General features: G+C 38.7%; 1 protein-coding gene across 1 annotated transcript; it reads right to left on the bottom strand.

Moving 5' to 3' along the window:
* Positions 1-922: 922 nt before the first annotated feature.
* On the bottom strand, positions 923-20,503 carry LOC127650990 (tumor necrosis factor ligand superfamily member 10-like). Its single transcript, XM_052136683.1, has 5 exons — positions 20,161-20,503; positions 11,433-11,582; positions 6,371-6,407; positions 6,011-6,112; positions 923-4,652 (listed from the first exon to the last, which is right to left on the bottom strand). Exons 1-5 carry the CDS (start codon positions 20,356-20,358, stop codon positions 4,198-4,200), a joined length of 942 nt encoding a protein of 313 aa, XP_051992643.1. The 5' UTR covers positions 20,359-20,503; the 3' UTR covers positions 923-4,197.
* Between the last annotated feature and the right edge of the window lie 269 nt (positions 20,504-20,772).

Here is a 20,772-nt window from a genome sequence, read left to right on the forward strand (position 1 = left end):
TAATTAATATATCCAAAGTTATTATAAAATGTTTAAAAAAAAATATGTATTTATTTGTTCTTGGTGGGTGTCATTAGGATATGTCCCAGTGGAGGCAAAATCACGCTATAAGTACGTAATGTATGTAATTTAAGAGCGAAATGTGTAAGATCAAGCGGTCTGACCAGTCTTGGAGACATCTTTAATGAGAGTCAAACACCTGCTAATCTAACGGGAGCATTGCAGTTTTGTTTCCTTAAATGTCATCTTCCCAATATTGGGGATTGGAATGTATTTATAGTCAGAGATATCAAGTAGGAATATCCCACATCCAACTTGAATGGAACGCAGCATAACCGTGTACACTGACTAAATTAAATGTATTGCAAGCAACATTTAAATCACAAATATTATTAGATTTTTCCAGGTATTATAGACCTCCTTGGTAGATTCAAATGAAAAATTATGATTTTTGACGTTCATTTCACAAAACATTCATGCTGCAGTTAAAATTAGGCTTGCTTGAGCGTCAAGTGTTGTTTTAAATTCTGGCTTTCATGTGTGGACGTGTTTTTAAAATGTCAGTTGGTATTATTAGTTAGCTGTGACATAATGTATGATGCCCAAAGGCATAGGGTGTGTTATTCATTGTAAAACGGTGTTCTCTTAATGGCATGAATCACACGGAAGGCCTAGACTTTAAATGCACGGCCCGCCACTGAAAATTAATCGTTATTGTTTATTCTGGTCTGTGTGAAAGCATTTTCCTTGTTAGAGCAGTGAGTTTGTGTAGGTGGATAAATGAGCTATTGGCTGTGGGATTGTATGAAACATTTTGGCACAGAAGAAAACAAAGCAGTGAACAAATTGTGATACTGGCCATCCGCTTGGGCAAAAATGCACAAAACCTTAGCAAATAAATGAACAAAAGATGACTCGTGGTTTAAAAAAAAAGGCACTTTAATGATTGGAAATGACACCTCGAGCACATGTTTTAAGGACACAGATCAGACATTGTAAAATGACAATAAAAAAAGTGAGAGATATTAGTACATTCTTACCAAGATGGAGGTGCAATGTTGGTAAACAGTGCATCTTTCTTTACATGGAAAATTTTAGAAGACCCAGAGATTGGTGTTCAGAGATTTTAACAGTCCCAAGGCACAAAAAAAAAAAAAGAAAAAAAAAAAAAAGGATTGCGGCTCTCGCTGGAAAAGGAAAACAATAGACTTTTTGTTTCGCCTGACAGTTCATGTTGCTCACTGGATTTTAATGTGTTAAACTCCCTCCAGTTTTTCACAGCACTCCCATAAAATCTCTCCAGCGCTCAGTGAGAGTTTTGTTTAAAGTGGGCATGCAATCCATTACATCCAATGTTTTTGAAACCACTCGAGCATTTAATTAAAAAACACACGCTCACGCACAAATACACCTAACATCCATTTTTCTTCTGTGTTCACATTGTGGTGCTTTGCGGTTCAGAGTGCAAGTACTGCTGCAATCTCCCATATTTCTCTATGTTCTACAGATACATATTTCCACTTGTGTAAACACACATAAGGCCCTGGACGGGCCAGAGCAGATTGACTTTGATAATAAGCAGGGATAATGAGTGGGATTACTTGAACTTCTGGAATGTTTACAAATGTAAGCATCCAATTGTCTTTTAAAACAGTGGGAGAAAAATAGCAGTCTATACTTTATAAAGGCATTGTTATCTTTAGGTGGATGTTTATTTGTGAGGGTGTGCAAAGCCTCACTGGACTCAGGGGGCTTCTAAATGATTAAGTGGCTGATAGGTATTTGGAAATGATGACGTTATGTATGCTTCAAAACTGATCTGAAGTCTGGGTTGAATTTTTCCCTTATAATGTCAGAGTATGTACTGCATTTGAAGAATTAATAATGTAAATGTTTAGTTATGCAGGCCAGCAGTATTATGAGTACATTCCTGCACATACATCATCCTGGAACGTGGGCATTGTCCTGTGACCCCAATATGAATCATGTCAACAGCCATGGAGATAATTTACTATGAATTTGTAAAACAAGTACAATTTAATCACAAGAATCAAATTTCTTGGTATATAAAAAATTTACAGTTGAAAGGAGACACTTGACTTGCAGTTCTCCACTGTTTGTTTTAAATATTTTTTTGAATCTTACATTAAGTCAGCTCCCGTGGCATTATGACATAGTAAAATGTCCAGTGGAAGCACACTTCAGAATCTCACTAGATTTAAGTAGGTCATCCGGGTATTTCTCGCCTACTCTTTTATGAATACTGAGGATTCGGACATTTTACTCCATTGGCATAGAGTTTTAGACATATTATATTATGGCATGTTATAAGTTTCATGACATGGTTTAAATAACATCATGTTCTGGTTTAGTGTTATTGTGCATTTCAGTAGAACTAAGTGAAATGCCAGTACACTGAAAGCTTTAACCTGTTAAAGAATAACTTGTTTTCCCCCTTTGGATTAAATCTACTTCCAAGTTCCTTAATCCAGACAAATTGCTTATAACAGCTAGACAGAATGATGTTTTGTAATGTGTGGTATAACTAACATTGTGTCCATATCTAAATACCACAAAGCATCTAGGCTCAATCGCTCTCTGTGTATAAAGTGATTTAAGGCATTGTCTTGGCAGAGGCCCATTAGCTTACTGACTTTATCAGTAAAAACTGGAGCAGAGTCCAGAAAGAAGAAAACCCATTTGCAGTTTACAATGAAAGTATTTTGTTCGATCGGAGCAACACCATTGTGACAGAGTTGCAGCATTTGACCATTTACAGTGGAAAGTTATAACCCCACCCTCTCCTCCTTGAAACACTTTTTCCTCAAAAAAGCTGGCTAATATAGAGTTTCCCATTTCTCTTTCAGAGTGCTGCTTTGTTTGGAGAACATCAGTTTTTCGAGGCTGTTTACATTACAGTGAGAAAAAAAAGAGAAATAAATCTTAGTAGAAAAGCCAGCATTACAACACTTGTACATTCAATTCCAAACCTCACAATTCTCAATTAAATACAATATATACACAGGTTGAACCAACCAACCACAGAGAGAGAGAGAGAGAGAGATGAAAGTCACATGTATGACGTGCCACTGGTCAGGAAATTATTTCTTCAGGGAGATCTTGCAACGTGTGTTTGTATATGTGTGCAGCATTAGCAAAAACAAAGCATAATATGAAAGGCCGTGATATTTGAACAAACAGAGGGCTGTAGAGTTTATTTAACCTTTTAGACAGTCGACACCATGTGCGACAGGGAGCACGTTCCTCTTTGTGCCCCCTCCCTGACAGCACTTCCTCCAGCACCCCAGACCAGACAGCAGAGGAAGACTGTGTGTGTGTGTGTGTGTGTGCATGTGTGTGTTTGCAGGTGTATCTGCATCTTGTAAAAGTGTAAAGTAAGATAATTGGATGAAAACTTCTGTGTGATTTGTGTTTGACTGCGAGACTAATTTATTTATAATTATTTAATACATTTTTTGGAAATCTGTTGTATTTTACTTCTGGATTTTGCATGTTTGGAAGCCATAAATAATCTTATGAGTGTGGGTGTCTATGTAAATGTAATGTATGCAAAAATGAGAATTCTGTGTGTGTGTGTGTGTGTGTGTGTGTGTGTGTGTGTGTGTCATCACTGATTTTTTTTTTTTATAGGTATTTTTATGTCAGGACATGCTGCTCCAATTGTTTGACTGGACCGGAAGAATTCCACATGTACTGCAACATGCCAGGATGCTTCTTTGAGGCTGGTAGAGCTGCATACTTCCCCTCTCTTTCCTCCACTTTCCAGCTGTCATCGTTCTCTTCTCATAACTCTGTTTTAAAAATTCTGCGGTAGATCCATGGTGCACAAAAATATTTCCCTCCAGCAGACAGGGGAGACTTAAGTTCCCACATCAAACATATACACCATTGGCACAGATTCACCTTCAGGGATTTTCTCTGCATTCATCCTGCTTGTTTTTGCTACTGTTTCAGAGTCACATCTTTGATGTGAGTGTAGAAATATACATACATTCCTCTGTCAACCATATCCGAATGTCGCTCATTCATGCATCCTTCACATATTCAAAGTCTGTTTTATAGAAAGGAGAGTTAGACGAATAAACGATAAGTCTTTTCTTTGAATCGCAGCCCCAAAATGATTCGTCCAGTGTTTTCGGGGTAATGTAGTCCTGGCGAACCTCCTCCAATATGCTTTTACAGGTCCAGACGGAAAGCTCCGAAGTAGCTAGAAGAGTCCTCACCATACACCATCTTGGGCGAAGAGACGGACACAAACACCTCGTCGCCTGCTTGCAGCTCAAATAGGCCGCCCTGGTACACAGAATGAAGGGCGTATTCTGCGTCAGGTGCCCAACATTTGGTCCCCACTCCCTTCAGAAGCTGAATGGGCCTCAGGTAGGAGGTTTTCTTATAGATGCACTGGACTAGCTGGTGGCTCGCGCTGTGTTGATCGCCTTCACTGGGGGAGGGGTAGCGGAAGTACACCTGAGAGTACAGGTAGTAGCGGCCAGCCTGGGGTACACGAAGGCGTCCATTGGCCAGGGTCATATTGTGCAGATGGGCGCCGAAGCTCTGATTGGTCCAGGAGCGGACTGGATGGCGGCAGGACTGGTGCAGGTCTGTTTGAGGGGTCGAGTACAGAGCACCACCTGAGAAAGAGGGAGAGAGGGAGGTTAAGTCAAAATTAAATGGCAATCGCAACTGATTTTACTTCTGTAAAGTTATATATTTAGAGTGAAACAAGACATGTAATTTGTGGTGGAGTTTTAATTGGATTTGAAAAGTGGGTGTTCCTTTCCAGAATGCATTTCCTAAAACTGTAGCCTTAAATTATGCCTAAATGGCCCATTTACCAATAGCTCACACAGCTTAGGCAACGTCAGACGAAATGCAAAGTCATTACAGCGGCAGGGCAAGTTCTTACATTGTGATGAGAAATGACAAATAAAAATGGCTAAATAGGGAACATTTTGATTGGATGTTTACATTAAAAATGTGGAAAAGCAAATAAATCATGCAATGACAAAAAAAATATAAAAAAAGAGAAGAAGTGACAGAGAAGAGGAGAAGATTCAGAGACAACGAGCAGGTGGAGAAAAAGGAAAGGCATAATTTAGAAGGTAAAAAGGAGGAATGAAAGATTGGTATGTTGACTTAAGAGTACAGGAGAGATCGGAACAGGAAGGTATTGCTACGTAGGAGAGGAAGAAAAGGACAGAATGAAAAATCGAAGAACAGAGAGAGAGAATGAGGAATGGAGGTGAAGTGGACACAAACACAATGAGCCACATTCCTCAATGAAGATCAATATCATGCAAGACGTGCTCTTTAATTTACTGCTTTAAATGTTTTAAGGGGGCCCTTAAAGTCCACATATGAACTACAGATGTGTAGGACAGTCCACTGCTATCGTGATCATTAATATAGATAGATGTTCCTGAGGTTTAAACAGTTTTGGCTTTTTGAAGCTGGCAGGCAGTGCAATGTTTTTATGGTGCTTGTACATGATCCATTATTGTGTCATGATCAAGCATTGAGCATAGAATTGAAGGATGTGTAAGAAAGAGAACGTGTTCTGTACACTCCCTTACAGTTTAGCGATCAGACCAGTGACCCGTGCTCCAGAAACAAAGCCAGTTTGACCTGGTTTAATTTCCTTGTGGGATAATTGGCTGAGTAATGCAATTATTTAAAACATTATTTACATTGTAAAGTATTTGTACATAATGGTAATATGTGTTGTACTACCATTGGCTGTTTTAAAGAAAGAAAATCATTGTATTAAAAAATACTGTATTATAGAAATGAGAGTTACCATTAAGTACTGTAAGTCTAGATGCGTTATGGTAATGAATCTTGGAATAAATGTTCTTAAATGCCATCAAAATGTCATTGCAAATATCTCAGGGGTCCTAAAAAATAGGCTTAGTTTTCTTTATGCAAATTATAATTCATTTTTTCCCCATATTTTTCAGAAATGTAAGCTAGACATGTTTTCATGGCTTACCTGGGAGACTGCTAAGGGTCAGGTGGGCTGATGGCCTCTGTGTCACTGTGGTCATGAACTTTGAACCTGATGTATTGTATGCATGAGGCATGGCTCTTGCTTCTGATGGAGAGAAAGACAGCATATACAGTCAGCTTATTCAAATACGTCATAAAAGGTAATTAGTGTTGTGTAGGACAAGAGACTTTAACCAGTCTTGCATTGTTTTTGTAAAAAGCTTTGATACTGTGTTTGTCATAATGTTCCTGATGTCGCTTGGACTTTGTGATGCCATGTAGACTAATTATCATGCGGACTGGTGATTACAGCAAACTGTGTTTCTCATTGGAGAAATAACTGACCATACTGATTTATACTCACCATGTAAAGCCTGTTTGGAGATGATACTGTCTGTAACCTGTGACATACACAAAAAGTCCCATTAGTTGAGGAAACTGAGTGACATTTGATGACTCATCAAATTCTATTATTAACAGGAATGTGAAACTTAATGATTCCTCATTTGGTTTCTGTTTCTTGTCTTCCAGGCATTGTTTACAGTGGTTAAAGTTTACCTGAAGTCATAAAACAGTGCAACATAAGTTAATTGACCATTTTATAACAGAAATAAGACTGTAAATATTTTTTTCTTTACAACCCTTTAAGGGAGCAGTTTCTAAGCAGAGAAATGTTCACTTTGCGTTGAGCTAAAGGGTCAGCCACAGTACAAAACTACTAAGAATAGTTTTAGGGTCACCTTGCTCAAGGGCAATTTTTTCAGTCATCTGTAAAGGCCATATTTCAACCAGCCCCCCACCCCTGTATTTAGATTATTAGTCCCAGTGGCTGAGGCTTGAACCAACAACACTCTTCTTACTGATTTATTTCCATTTCCATTAAAAATTTACAGTTGTAGTAGGGAATGTAATCACTGTGCTAAACCCAGACATAATTAAGCACAATGGGAAAACAACAAAGAAAAATCAGTGAGAAATCGGCAACTTGTAAAGTGTGGTCAAATAAATTCAAGAAGCCATTCGGTTTTCAAAAAATGACTAAGTAAGAAGGCAAAGTTCAATTCAGTTTTGGAGTATTTTGGCATTCATCTATTTTCAATCTATAAAATGATCTGCTTCACAGTACATTTTAATATTGCATTCAGTTGTTGTGTATTACAGTCTGTGTAAAATATGACTGCTTTCTAATGCAAAAACTTTCATTTAAAATATTTCACATCACTGTGTTTGATAAAACAACTAATTAACAAAGAAATACCTTTCCTAAGGAATAATTTTATTCTTTCACAATCTCTCTTTCTCTCTCCTGTCCCCACCGTCCCAGTCCCTCTCTGTCTAGCCATCATCCAAGAGTAATTTTGTGATGGAGTCTCTATTGTTCTTGGCTGTCTTTCTCTCCTCTCCATTCATCAGACAGCCGAGTGCCTGCAGGCTTTATAACATGACATAATCTCACACAGGCCACTGCAGAGATGAATTTCTGACCAGGTAAAGAAAGAAAGAAAGAAAGAAAGAAAGAAAGAAAGAAAGAAAGAAAGAAAGAAAGGGGAGGTAAAGAAAAAATGAAAAGGGGAAAGAAATAAATAAAAAGAAAGAAAAGAGGGGGAAAGAAAGAAAGAAAGAAAGAAAGAAAGAAAGAAAGAAAGAAAGAAAGAAAGAAAGAAAGAAAGAAAGAAAAGCATGGTGAGTATGTAAGATCTAACCATAAATGGAGCTTCTTAAACATCAAACTCCTCTCTTCTCTATTTTTAAAACGAACAGACACATAACCAGTCTGTTAACTGTTAGCTCCTATTTCTAAGATAACCAATCCTAAAGGGAAATTTCTAACAACATTCCATCATAACACAAAACAAAAACTTGATCTTTTAGAACACACAGTTCCCAAAAGAGCTATTATGTTTCTAAATAGGATAAAATGCCCCGTAGGACATCAAAAGGAATTTACAGAAAATCTATCCAGATTGTAAAACTTCATTCGCTCCCAGTGCAATTTCCTTTAACTGTCCAGTAAGATTAAGACTACACAATATCCAACAGGACAAGAATTAAAAACTCCTGTTGAAACATCTGTTTATCCAGCACCATCTTATATAATTGTTATATGATTCTTAGTTGATCCTATCAGGAACCTTTAGAATTAGTTCCAATTTATGACAGAAATTACAGTCAGAATCCTGCTCACATTCCTTCAGGATTTTTTTGTTGTTGTTGTTGCTTCCTGCATATATTACGTTTTTTTTCCCGTCTAGTCAAAGGTCTAGATGAAACAAGCGTGCCACTTTTCTGCAAAACACAACAGAGTTGTGGTGGAGGGCAGGGAACAAACCCATACAAAGACCTCAACAACAACAATATACACACCCAATGTTAAACCTTTGGCCCCCGCACCCATGTGCCAGAAAAGGCATGCGGCCGAGGATAATTTATCCTACATTAATGGAACAGGAAGAGGCCGAGTGCATGCACACAGCATGCGGAGAGAGCCATTAGCGTCCTCTCCAGCTGAGCTTAGCAGAGATGGCAATCCAATACTTTAATATTGCTGTGCACTAGTGCCAGAGATTGTGTAGAGAAACTAAAGCACTGTGCTCTCCCTTCCTACAACAGGATTTTTAATAAATAACTGTTGCTTTCCTTGAGGCGCAGAACACTGCAAACAATAAATCTCAAAGTGTAAGACTTTGGACTGTGACTCAGCCTTGCTCAGTTAAGTAGCTAATAATCCCAATTCCTGATAGCCACTAATACAGACTATACTAATACTAAGACACTATACTAAAACAGTGCATGCCTGTTATTGGCCTTGAAATGAATGGGGTGTGTGTGTATGCCTACAAGTTGTTTCCTGCCATTCTTGGCTGCCGTCTGTGGTCAGCCCCATTCCTCTGTCCACTGGCCTCTTCACTAGGGACTGCGCTGTTCCTCTACATGTCACAAACTTCTACTGGATCTGACCTTAAATCCTGTGAAAATTAATCTGTCTCACTCTCTTTCCCACACACTCCTTAAAAGTCTTTACATTCACATCTGTATCTATTCACCTAGACTTTAAAAACACTGGGAGTTAATGTTATATTTGTAGTCGCGTCTTCCACACCCCCTCTCTAATCAGGGCATTTTGACACCGAAACACTTCATGGGGTGGATTTGACGGGCTGTCGTTTTGGTGTGGAGAATGGGCTTGATAACTTTAGAGGATTTAAACCCAACTTTCTTTCTCTCTGTTGGACGGAAGGTCGATACAGAGCACTCGCTGAAATTCGACTCTAAGTAATACCAGCTTTGAGAGCTAAGCACATTTTTGGCAAGAGGTGAACCATCGTGTAGTCCACACACAGTGTAACATAGACCAACTGGACTATTACTTTAACTTGTCTATATTTCTTACTTTCACTTTTCACCCTAACAAGTCTTGTGTTTACTTGTTACAAGGCCCTTCTCTCATCTTCTCTCTCAGTCTCATTATAAGCTGTTCATTCCCTTACTCTTCTGAAACAAAAAATACATTCATCTAAACAAACCACATGTAATAAAACGCACCACAGCTCCGAAAACATAGTGTTTGATCTATGATTGTACAGAAGATAAAGGTTGAAGGGCAGACAGAGATGGCCATTGTGTTTGTTCTGAGGCTGGAAATGGCTGACAGTGGAAGATTTTGTGGCTGGCGGAATGCCCCGCGTATGACCACGCCTTTCATCGTAAATCTGTTTCAGGCTCTGGTCTGGTGTACTGGTGATGATGCAGTGCCGGATATGTGCCCGAAGACGAGATGCTTCCTTATCTAATGATTCATTAGGAGAATCTGAGTCATGGGGAGAACAGGGACTGTGGGGGGAACAAACGTCCCATTTAGCTTTGTGAGAACCTGAGCAGGGATTTAGAGATATTGAGAGGGGTTGAGTGGCTGCTCCTTGGGTCCTATTGAGGTTCTGTTTCAGCATATAATATTCCTTGGAATGCTGATATTAATTCTGGGCTGGATCATATCTATTTTGGCCAAGACGCTGTAGTGTCTTATGATTTGTTAGGGTCATTGCTTGCAAGCGTGTGAGATTCTTGGTGGTCATAGGCATCTGTTCGATGAATTTATGGATCTCCTGCCGGGTTTGACTCTTGTTAGCTCAGCAGTCATTGTGCAAAGCTCAACAAGGGCCACAGAAAGCCAAGAAGCAACAATCGTCAACATTTTGTGTATACTGTACGTCTTTATGTGTTTTTGTGCTTGGTCCAGCTAAAGTCAAGAATCTGGAAGACGTCAGAGTAGGGCGGTGATTTTCTTATGTTCCTTTTTTTTTTTTTTTGTGTCCTCTATAATAACTACCAGGTGTTCTGGCATTCTCTAGATTCTGAAGGTCTTTGCTTCAGAAACATGCATTTCTTCCATCTCTCCACACTCATTCTATGCCTTTCCCGCGAACACGCACTTGATCTCCCTCTTTCTCATGTTCTTTTTCTGTGTGCTTTACCTTTATGCTGATTTGAAGTCGGGAAAGAGCCCAGGCCTTAGAGTGTACTTGTTCAATCTATTTTTTCCCTGTGCATATAAATATCTACCTATCTTAATCCGAATCTCACTTTCAAATTTGTATTGACATGTGAACATGCATGCACACAAAAAAGTTTGTGTACTGTAGGACTGATATATATAGTCTGTCCCATATATTTTTGTTTAATTGGCAAATCTCTGTGTCCAAAATCCATATTTATTTACTTTTTTCCAATGAATGACCCCTAACATGAACAGGGAATTCTTTAGTGCACCATAATTGCACCTCTCAGAAGTGCCACATGTGTTTCTAATTAAGAGGCAAATGCCTCTGTCTGCGAGTGCCAATAAATTGTTTGCAGTCTAACTCAATTAGTAGTGAAAGATTTGATGGTACTCTGTAGTCTGAAAGTCTATTTACACCTTCAGAACTGGACTTGAACAAAGCCCTAGGCGTCCAAACAGAATGTTCATTTTATTAATGTAAGGAGCACTGGAAGGTTGTGAGGGGAAAAGCTGGATGCTGAAAGACTAACCAGCAATGCCAGGGGAAAACCAAGCCATTTCCTTCAAATCTGAGCCCTGACTACTAGACTGGTTCATGATCAGGACAGGGGGGTGATTCACTCTCTACAATGCTGCATATACAAGTACAAATGCCTGAAAACACTCCCATGACTCAACTGTCCACTTTTATTCCTTTACGAAATTGTAATCACTTGCCTGGACACATTTACGGTAATAGCAAGTTGCTTCTTGCTATGAGGAACTTCACTTGCAACTGTTGTCTACAACTGTACCCAAATGCTTGACAAAGCATGAGATCTTTTTAATAGCTGTTATTAAGACATGGCTTGCCTCAACAGATCCCCCAACAAATTAAGATCTGGAATGTTTTGCATTAAAACAACATCAAATCAAGCTGTCAACTCACCTTGGAGATATAGGCCTTGATACCCTCAGCTAGTTTGATGCAAGGCTCTCCAAACAGTTGAGCCAGGTCTTCAGGGATGTCCCTGTCCTTATCCAGGGCGTTGAGCAAACCTAGGCACCGCAGTTCTTCTGTAACCCCCTGGTTCTTTACCTGCCAATAGGATGAAAGTCAGAACACAAGTCCAAATTCCAAACACAAAGCAGTCTGAGTGTGGCTTTAATGTGAGGCTCCAATAACAGGGAGTGGGAATGGAAGTTCAAAGTACACTTCGGTTGTCCGCATTGCTGATCACTCCGCACACAGTTTGTGCACATTTCGTCATTGGCACAGTCTGCACGACTGTACGCTTGTGACCCAGATTTTCTCGACATGTGGACAGTCTCTGTCTGTGTGCATCGTCAACCCATGTGCCGTTAACTGTACTAAAAGAGTATCAAAAAGCAGTAATTGTGCGCATGTGGCAAAAAATTTCATTATCACTTTTAAATGGCAATTAATATACTTTTAAAAGGCAATGCGGTCTACCAGGTGTGATCCAATTTGGATTGCAGAAAAATTAAGTTTACCCCGGCCTGAAGTCATTTTTGCAAAAATCAGGAGCTCATTGCAAATTTGTAGCAAACTTGTCGCAAATTCACCACTGATAATTTTCACATGTAAATGAGCTTTGCGGCAAATTGTCCATTGTTTCCAAAGGTTTGCTGCAGGTTCACCACTACTGGCAAAGAACTGAAAACATTTGCAGCAATTCACAAGCTCATTTGCATGTAAAAATAACAAGTGGCAAATTTGCAGCAAATTTTTTGCAAGTTGGTGGATAATTTGTGGGAACCATTAAATGGACCCTTTTCACAGCCTATGATGATGCGTTTCTGTCCCATTTAGCCATCTAAATCTAGCAACATTTTTTTAAATTTGCTTTCAATTAATAACATTATTTTTTACGTTTTATTTCCCTGACATTATTTTATGTCAGGGAAATAAAACGCAGTAGTCACTGCTGCAAAGGGATTTAAAATATAGCTGCTGAGGGAGTGACAGTAAATTTGGGATCTTTCTCTCTTCTGACTTTTGTAATCTTTTGGAAAGTAGTGTAAATTTAATAGTGTTTTTTTAATAGTTTTGCTGGAGCAAATGGAAATGCAAAATGAATTTTTTGTAGTGCAGTTTTAAAGCAACTTCATCACTAGGAACAACGGGGAAAGCACTCTGATTTAGGAAGCTAATTAGGAAACAATAAAAAGAGAGCTAAAGGGAGTCTCAATGAGGAAACAATCGGCTTAAGGCTGAAGCTGAGGCTTAAAATCAAAACCAGGGCATGCTTCCCTCTTGACCCTTTCCAGGAAAGAAGATGAGGACATCTGCAATGGGGCTTGCTATGGAAAGCCAGTGGGGTACAAATTCAGCTCAAACATCTCAAGCCAGCTGGAGAAGTACAGTATATTACAAGAGACTTTCATATGATCTTGTTTTGAGACCAGACCACTGTTAAATTTCTCTCTCTCTCTCTCTCTCTCTCTCTCTCTCTCTGTCCTCTTAAGTCCAAGCTCTGTTACCCTGAGTCTCTCCAAGAAATATATGTCACCAATTAAGGACCTCTGGATGTAATTTTGAAGCCTTGGGTCAGAAATTGCTTGGAGTCACGGTCTGCAAAAGCTCTTAATGACTCTCCAGTTGCCGGTGGAGCGTGGCAGCAGAAGGTGTGGAGAGAGCGTATGTTTCTTTAGCTCACACTGCTTTACAGTTTTCAAAGCGAGTCAAGCAGGTATTGAGGGATCCCCCATGTCGAGGAGGCCATGCTTACAGAAAGAGCACGGGGCTGATCTGAGACCAGTTTCACTATTGATTATGGAATAGGAAAGATGAATACTTGATTTTGAAAGGCTGTTATTAAACCAGAGCAAGTTGCTACGTTATTGTGCTTGAAATGCTTCTAGGACAGGGGAAAACTCTTCCATATGTGTTGAAAAACAACAAATGTACAGTTTTAGATCATGATTGACATTAGCTGCAAAGTACACTATGGAGAAAGGCTACCTCTTATTAGTGATTGCTTTATCTGTTGTTCTTAAGTGATTTTGTGGGATACATGCATGGAATTACCACACAGTGGTGCCCAAAGCGAGTTGTTTTTAGTTGGTAATGATGGAATTCAGTCAGCAGGAATGAATTTTATTAAACATGTGCCCTGACCCAAACCCAAACACTAAACCTAACTGTCAGTGGAGTAAATATGTAACCTTAGGGGGAAAAAGCAACCTCCAAATCACGATCATCGTTGATTATGTGAGCACGACTACTTCCTGGTTTCCACACGACCAGAACGCGTGTATAAGAGGTTGCACAGGAAAAGGTAAACACATTTAAATTGATGCAGAGACGTCAGATATGAAATGCCGCTTGCCAGTAACTCGGCAGAATGTTAATTATTAATCGGTTCTATCCTAATTTAAGCACCATAATGGAAATCTAAACTGTGCCAATGAACCTGGATTGGTACAGAATTGAACAGTTCCACAATTGAGAATCGTTCACCACCGATAGTGGAAAAACAGCTTGTGTCTCTGATCGTGGTTGTATTTATCATTTGAGCTTTGTAGGCTGTTTTTAAAGCAGCAGTGGAAAGTCACATTTAACACAAATACCATTGAACAGCTCACAGTTTGATTAGTTTACAAATGATCTGATATGTCATAGCTTGAGCTTGAGCATACATTTTCAAAGCATTGATGACTGGGAACACCTTATCTTTTTTAAGTCTTTACTTCCTGCTTTTTGTTTCTGAGAAATGGTAAGTTAATCATGACCTGGAGTTTGACACTGTCAAGGGTGTTATTAAGTGCATGCCAGCCACTGAAGATCTGTCATCAAGATATATACCCAGGGTTTAGGAGTAATGGAATAAATGTACTAAATGAATGTTACTGAACTTTAGTCATCTAATGAAATATGTTACAAATTACATTTTACAGCTTGTATTCTGTAATCTGTAGTGGAATACATTTCAAAAGTAACCCTCCCAACCCTGTATATTCCAAATAAATTAAGCAACCCTGGTGCAATGCCACTACTCCCCAACTTACATGTAAACTCCAACATCCTTGAGTTGCTGTACATAATCAATCACAGATGGGCTGCTATAGCAAACAAAATCATGGCACATGTGGCTGCAAATGCAATATAAGTTTTAAATAACTTATTTAAAATCAACATAGATTATTATTGAGTCTCTGGTAATGAGACTAGTGGTGCTCCGGAGGGGCTGAGGGTTTTTGATCCCAGAGAGGGCAGCAGGAAGTGGGGAACAATGCTTCAGTGTTAGCCCCAATTTCTCTTGCTGGGGAAAAGAAGCCACCCTGAACTTTCTGCTTCACTCCACATCTATTGCTTTTTTGGGAAAGGATTAAATAAGAGAAACCAGGCATGTAACTTAAATCCATGCCAGGGGATCTCTGTCTCTGCACCTCTCTCTCTCTCTAACATCTCACCCACCCTTTTCCTCCCTGCTTTCTCTCTCTTTCCCTCCATCCCCAATCCATGTCTATTTTTTTTTCTAGTTCCCTCCCATGGTCTCAAAGAAAGGAAAGCAGAAAGTTGGTCATGATCTAAATGATCTGTCAGAGCTCGAGCCCAGCTATACCCAGCTATTCCTTTAAGGGAACTACCCCTTTAAGACAGGCAACTCTGCCAAATAGTTCACTCAAAAAAAGACCATTTCATCATCATTTACTCACGCTCACATTGTTTCAAAACTATTTGAGTGACAGAATTTTCATTTTTGGGTAACTATCCCTTTAAAATAAAAAAATAAAAAAGGGTGAGAGAGAGAGAGAGAGAGAGAGAGAGAGAGAGAGAGAGAGAGAGAGAGAGAGAGAGAGAGAGAAATCCCTGAGGACAACAGGTTGTCTAAGCAGGTTTTTAGAGGAAGTTTCATGCAAATATTCAATTCGTACATTTGGCAAACAAAGAGTGCTCTTTCTTTCTCTCTGGAAGACCACACAGAAGTCAACCTGCATTAGTAATAGAAATCCATACTGGCCTTGGGTTGACTAGTCACTTTTAAGCAATAAATCATGTAACATTAAAAGGGGAACCACCCTTTTGACCAGAGTTTCTAGATGAGTTTTATTTAGACTAATACAATGAAATTTATGTCAACAAGTTCCGTAAGTGTTTTCCTTTCAGTGGCTAATTTCTCTAAAAATAGCACATGACCATGTGAGTAGGATGCATACAGTCTGATGGAGCGCATACTCAGAATGCCATCTGCCCCATAGTATGCACCTGTGCACACAAACAATTAACTTTACAATGACCGGTGCCACTGTGTGTGGCAAAACCCCTAGTTACCAATGGTAACTATCCATTCTGTCAAAATCACCTTTGTCTTGGCTTCTCTCATTGGCTCATAAATCTTTGGTAAATGGCCAATGAAGACATGCCTTATTAAGAGCCCATTGTGATGTGTTTGTGAAGCCCTCTGGGTGTTCTAAGATGTCTCGGGCCATCTCCGTCCCGTTCTGCCTGAGTTCTACTCTGTCTTGAATGCTACACCTCCAGAATACTAACAAATTGCCTGTCAGTGGACTCAGGCTTCTTTTCTCCATCCAAATGGGGCCCCAACAGTGATCTTGCCTTGCTAAAGTATCTAAGCACTTCAAGACGAATTTTCAGCTGTACATAATTAATACAGAAATTACATTTGACATAGACAGCCTGGAGTAATTATGAACTAATTTAAACTCAAGACACTTGATTGGACAGTGAGATGGAATTAATGCATTTAATCTTCCATTTGGACTTAATCACATTAAAAAGTATGTGATTTTAATGTTTATTCTGATTATTGTCAAATAAAGAGGAACATTTTATTTTCCCTAAATGTCATTGGAAGGATAATTATGTTTTACTAATTGATCTAAGTGAGGGTGTGCCGTCATTTCATTAGCCGTTCTGTTGGTATAAACTGGGGCTTTGTTTGTCCTTGCAGGCTCTGATAATGGGGTAAAATGGAGGTGTTTAGTTGTCTTTCAGGACAACACTGTAAGCATCCCATCTGGTCAGTGCACCAAGAGTGAGCGTGGGATATTTATGTTAGTGCCGGAGAATGTTCATTAGGCAACAGCTGTGTGAGTGTGTGTCTAAGAGTGAGTGCTTGTGTGTCTTTATTTTCAGCGCATTCTCACCCAATATCTCACAATTCTCTCAACTCTTTACTTCCTGCATTTTCAGCTTGTTATTTTGTTGAATTGATGACGGTGCTTCTGGAAAACATTTGGCCTTTAATCATTCTGCAAGTTTAATCCCTGAAAATAATTTTCTAAGGCTTTTTTATTCTTATATATGTAAAACTGAAACTTCATAACCGGGGCCTCAAAAATAGGCCAGGAGATATCTCAAAACTCTCTCAGATTTATTATAAAAGCCTGTATCTTGTGCATTAAACATGATATATACCAAGAAATGAATCAGTATACTGTGCTGGTGAAGTGGATTGGCTTAGATTTACTTATTTACTAAAAAACTAAAAGCAGCTCTACGTTCACAAATCAGTCTGAACGCATGTCAACATGGCTCCCAGACAGCAAATTATAAAAATGTCTTAAATAGCTCAAAGCCATTCATATCAGTGAAATGTATCTAAAGCTTTGTCCTCATGTCAGTTTGGCACTTAAGGTTGAACCTTGTTTAAAAAGAAGTCTGTGTTACACTGGAAACTATCCATGGCTTCCTTAGGCCTGGCAAACATAGTGTAACTTGAATCTGCAAAAAATGATCAGAGAAAGGCTGCCAGAATTAGCTGTAATTGTATGTTGTATATACAATGCATGATATTAGAGTGAGTGAGGGAGTAAAAAAGAGGGAAATTTAATACAATTTAAGACAGAAATCGAAGGAGAGAGGAAAACATTCAGAGGAGAGAGAGAGTGAGACATTGTGGATTTTGGCAGTGGAAAATGTACCAGGAGGTTTACCATGGGGAGCATGGGAAAACGAGACAAACATTTGCTTGCAGGGTATAATTTTACAATTAATTTCTGTTATTGCTGATGAAGGGCCAATCCACAACTATAGTCATCCAACAACTGACTTCTAGTCGATTAGTGGGTCCGACTACTAAAATTATATTTTTAGTGGAGGTGGTTTTAATAAGAGGTGCAATTCTCAAACTAACTGAGAGATGCAACTTCTTGGAGAACGTTTTTACGTGACTATAGCTTGTGCTTAAAAGTGAATAATAGTCAGTGGAGCAAAACCTTCTGCAAGAAGTTTGCTCTCTTTACTGCTTTAAATTGAGTCCATTTATGCACTACTGCTGTTTCAGCCATCAAAGCATCGCATCAACAATACATTACAAGGCGATCGCAGTCGGACGTTAAATCCTCTGCTGTGAGTAATGTTTCTGTATTTGTGAGGTGCTTTTGATGAATTTAAGCATTTAGCAGATTTTGTCTGACACTACTTAAATAAATAGTTGCAGTAAAAGTTTTAACTGCTTGATGTCATGAACTAGATGTGAACCTGCATCATTATCTTGCATTTCTTTCTTATGAATGTGCAGCAAGGATCACCATGAAGGACTATGGTTGCACTGAAGTGCGTCATTCTGCGTTCAGGATGCGCACAAGCGATTTTGTTCCACTCTGTGTTGGAGTCTGTCTTTTTCTCACTTCTCTTACTTTGATAGTTTTTGTGCAATTAGATGTTAGAGTTATTTAGCCTATAGTTTTGTTGAATATCCTGTGTTGCAGTGCTGCGCTTAGCATCCGTATATCCCTATGAAACATGTGATCATATCGGAGAACATACCGGAGGATAGTTATACATTATTATCCTTAACACCACTAGTCAATTATGAAAATTGGTAGTTTTAAATATCCATAGTGACAACTCGGCACCACAACTATGACCCAAACTGCATATATCATAATCACCTTCCAACCCAACAACCAGACTCAATGGGATTTGTCAACTGTAGTTACATATAAATAGGTCGGCCAGAACTATTCCAACAGAGGCGACTTGCGTGGGAGCTTCTCCCTTTATCCTCTCTAATGTGTGTACAGTCTCAGAGTGTGACCATGAATTAACCTCAATTTCTTTTCCCCACAGAGGTAGAACATTTATTTGAAATGATTTTCTTATCTCACCGAGCAGTATCACTTTCCTGGATATGCTGATCAAATGGCAACTTAATGTTTTGATAGTGAAATAAAAATAGTGAAATACAGCCCTATTTGTAACCTTGGATTTGTTTTCACACATGTCTTTGAAATCGACAAAATGTGTATAGAGTAAATATTCAAGGCTCAGACAATCACTGCAAATCACTTTATGAGATTAATACATTAGCCTGCAATCTGTGTCAGAGTATGACTACATTGCATTACTTCATCACAAAAAAGCAGTACACAATGGAGATACACAACATATTGTTGAGTGTTGTGAAGCCAAATAGTCTAACAGCTCCCAGCCTTAATCAAAAACACTGTTAGTGTAATAGTGATTACAACTTTTCACAAACTGCAATAATAGTTACACTAAAAACAACATTCAACTTTGTTTCTTCTGTGAAACACAAAAGGAGATGTCAGAGAGAATGACATTTTCAGTCACCATTCACTTTATTGCATGAAAAAAAAAAAAAAAGATGCAATGAAAGTGAATGGTGACTGAGGCTGTCATTGTGCCAAACATCATATTATGTGTTCCATGTGAGTACAAAAAGTCATACAGGTTTGGAACAACATAAGAGTAATACAAATTAAGACCAAATTTCCGTTTTGGGTGAACTATCCCTTTAAGTTTCTAAATCAGTTATGACTTAGTGTAAGAATTCTCCATACACCTAGAGTATAATCTAAAACAAACACTTATACTGTGCTAAAGGTTTTATACTGTGAGTAGTTAGCCTGCACTATCATGCATTATTTAGTTTGATACAGCATAGGCCAATTCATTCACATACATTGTAATTACTGTACTTAATTGCATATTTACAAAAAGTGGGACTGTGCGAAGGAATCTTTGCCTTTTCTAAGAGCATAAAGATTTAAAGAATGTTGATGTTGTTTTCCAACCTACAGTGTGCATATCACGAGCGCCTGTTGTTATTTTTGTATCATGTTGGATCATGACATGTTGCCAAACTGGAAAGTAAAGCATGCATGGGAACGTCTGTAAACAATGTTCCAAGCAGATACACGACTCTTGTGTCATTTGATTGGCATATCATGTTTTTGCAGTTTTGGAAAGATGATCAATAATTTTAATAAATCGGACAACACTGATGTTATTTCAGACCAATATTAGATCAAATAATTGTTTGATCCGATTCATGGTGTAGATTAATAAAATAGAAGCATTTTATTTATCAGTCCTTATGAAACAGCAACTCTGTACAGACAAAATGACATAAAAAGTTATGAACCATTTTCCCATCACAATCAGAATACTGTGCTTCCCTTTGACTGTGTCAGCGTTAGTTGCCTGTTCTCATAATAGAAAAGATGGTAGGGTTCAATAGGGCTAAAGGCACACCTTTAGGAAAATTCGCTTTTTTATTTTTATTTTTTGGCTCACAAAGGGTATCGAGATTGTAAAATCCATTCATTTTTGATGAATATTGTTGGTGTGACAATAATATATACATCTCACTAAGTTTTGAGATAACGCCCATGTGTCTACAAATCACTGCAAAGTCAAAAGCAAAATAAAAAATAATTACCTGCGATAAAGACATATTTAAATAGACAAAGAGCCCAGTGGTCGAGGCGATTTGCAGCACGACCACCACGATCACGACCATTGCGATCCATAACTTCGACGGCGAGTCCCGAACTCGGCTGTTCGCCGGAACCATCATGTATGTGGTCGACTCGCTGCTGACCGACCTGAAATAATCCTGGTTATTCTGAGTGGCCATGGCATTCCTAAGACGTGAGTATAAAACCAGTCATTGACAAACACAGATACAATACAGATCTACAACGGGACGGTGAATAAACTCCTTCTCGTCGGAGAGCGGCAGTGGGAGGGTAGAGTCTGCCCGAAACAAGCATACAGTGACTTATGGTGTGTAAAGACATGGAGTGTGTAAAGACATGGAGGGGTTGAGTCTCAAGAGTACGTCAAGGTAAACTTCAACAGTTGATGACTTCCTTAACCCTTTTCCTCCACTCATACCTGAACATTTACAGTACACCCATCTGAGATGCAGCAAAAATAAATAATATATACTAAAATAATAAATAAAATATTTCGACGTTTAGATTTTTCCACTGTAGTGTTTGACTATACGAAATGTATTTTAAAGAATAATTTTAAATTCATCCTATCA

This window comes from Xyrauchen texanus, chromosome 1, assembly GCF_025860055.1.
Source record: "Xyrauchen texanus isolate HMW12.3.18 chromosome 1, RBS_HiC_50CHRs, whole genome shotgun sequence".
NCBI lineage: Eukaryota > Metazoa > Chordata > Actinopteri > Cypriniformes > Catostomidae > Xyrauchen > Xyrauchen texanus.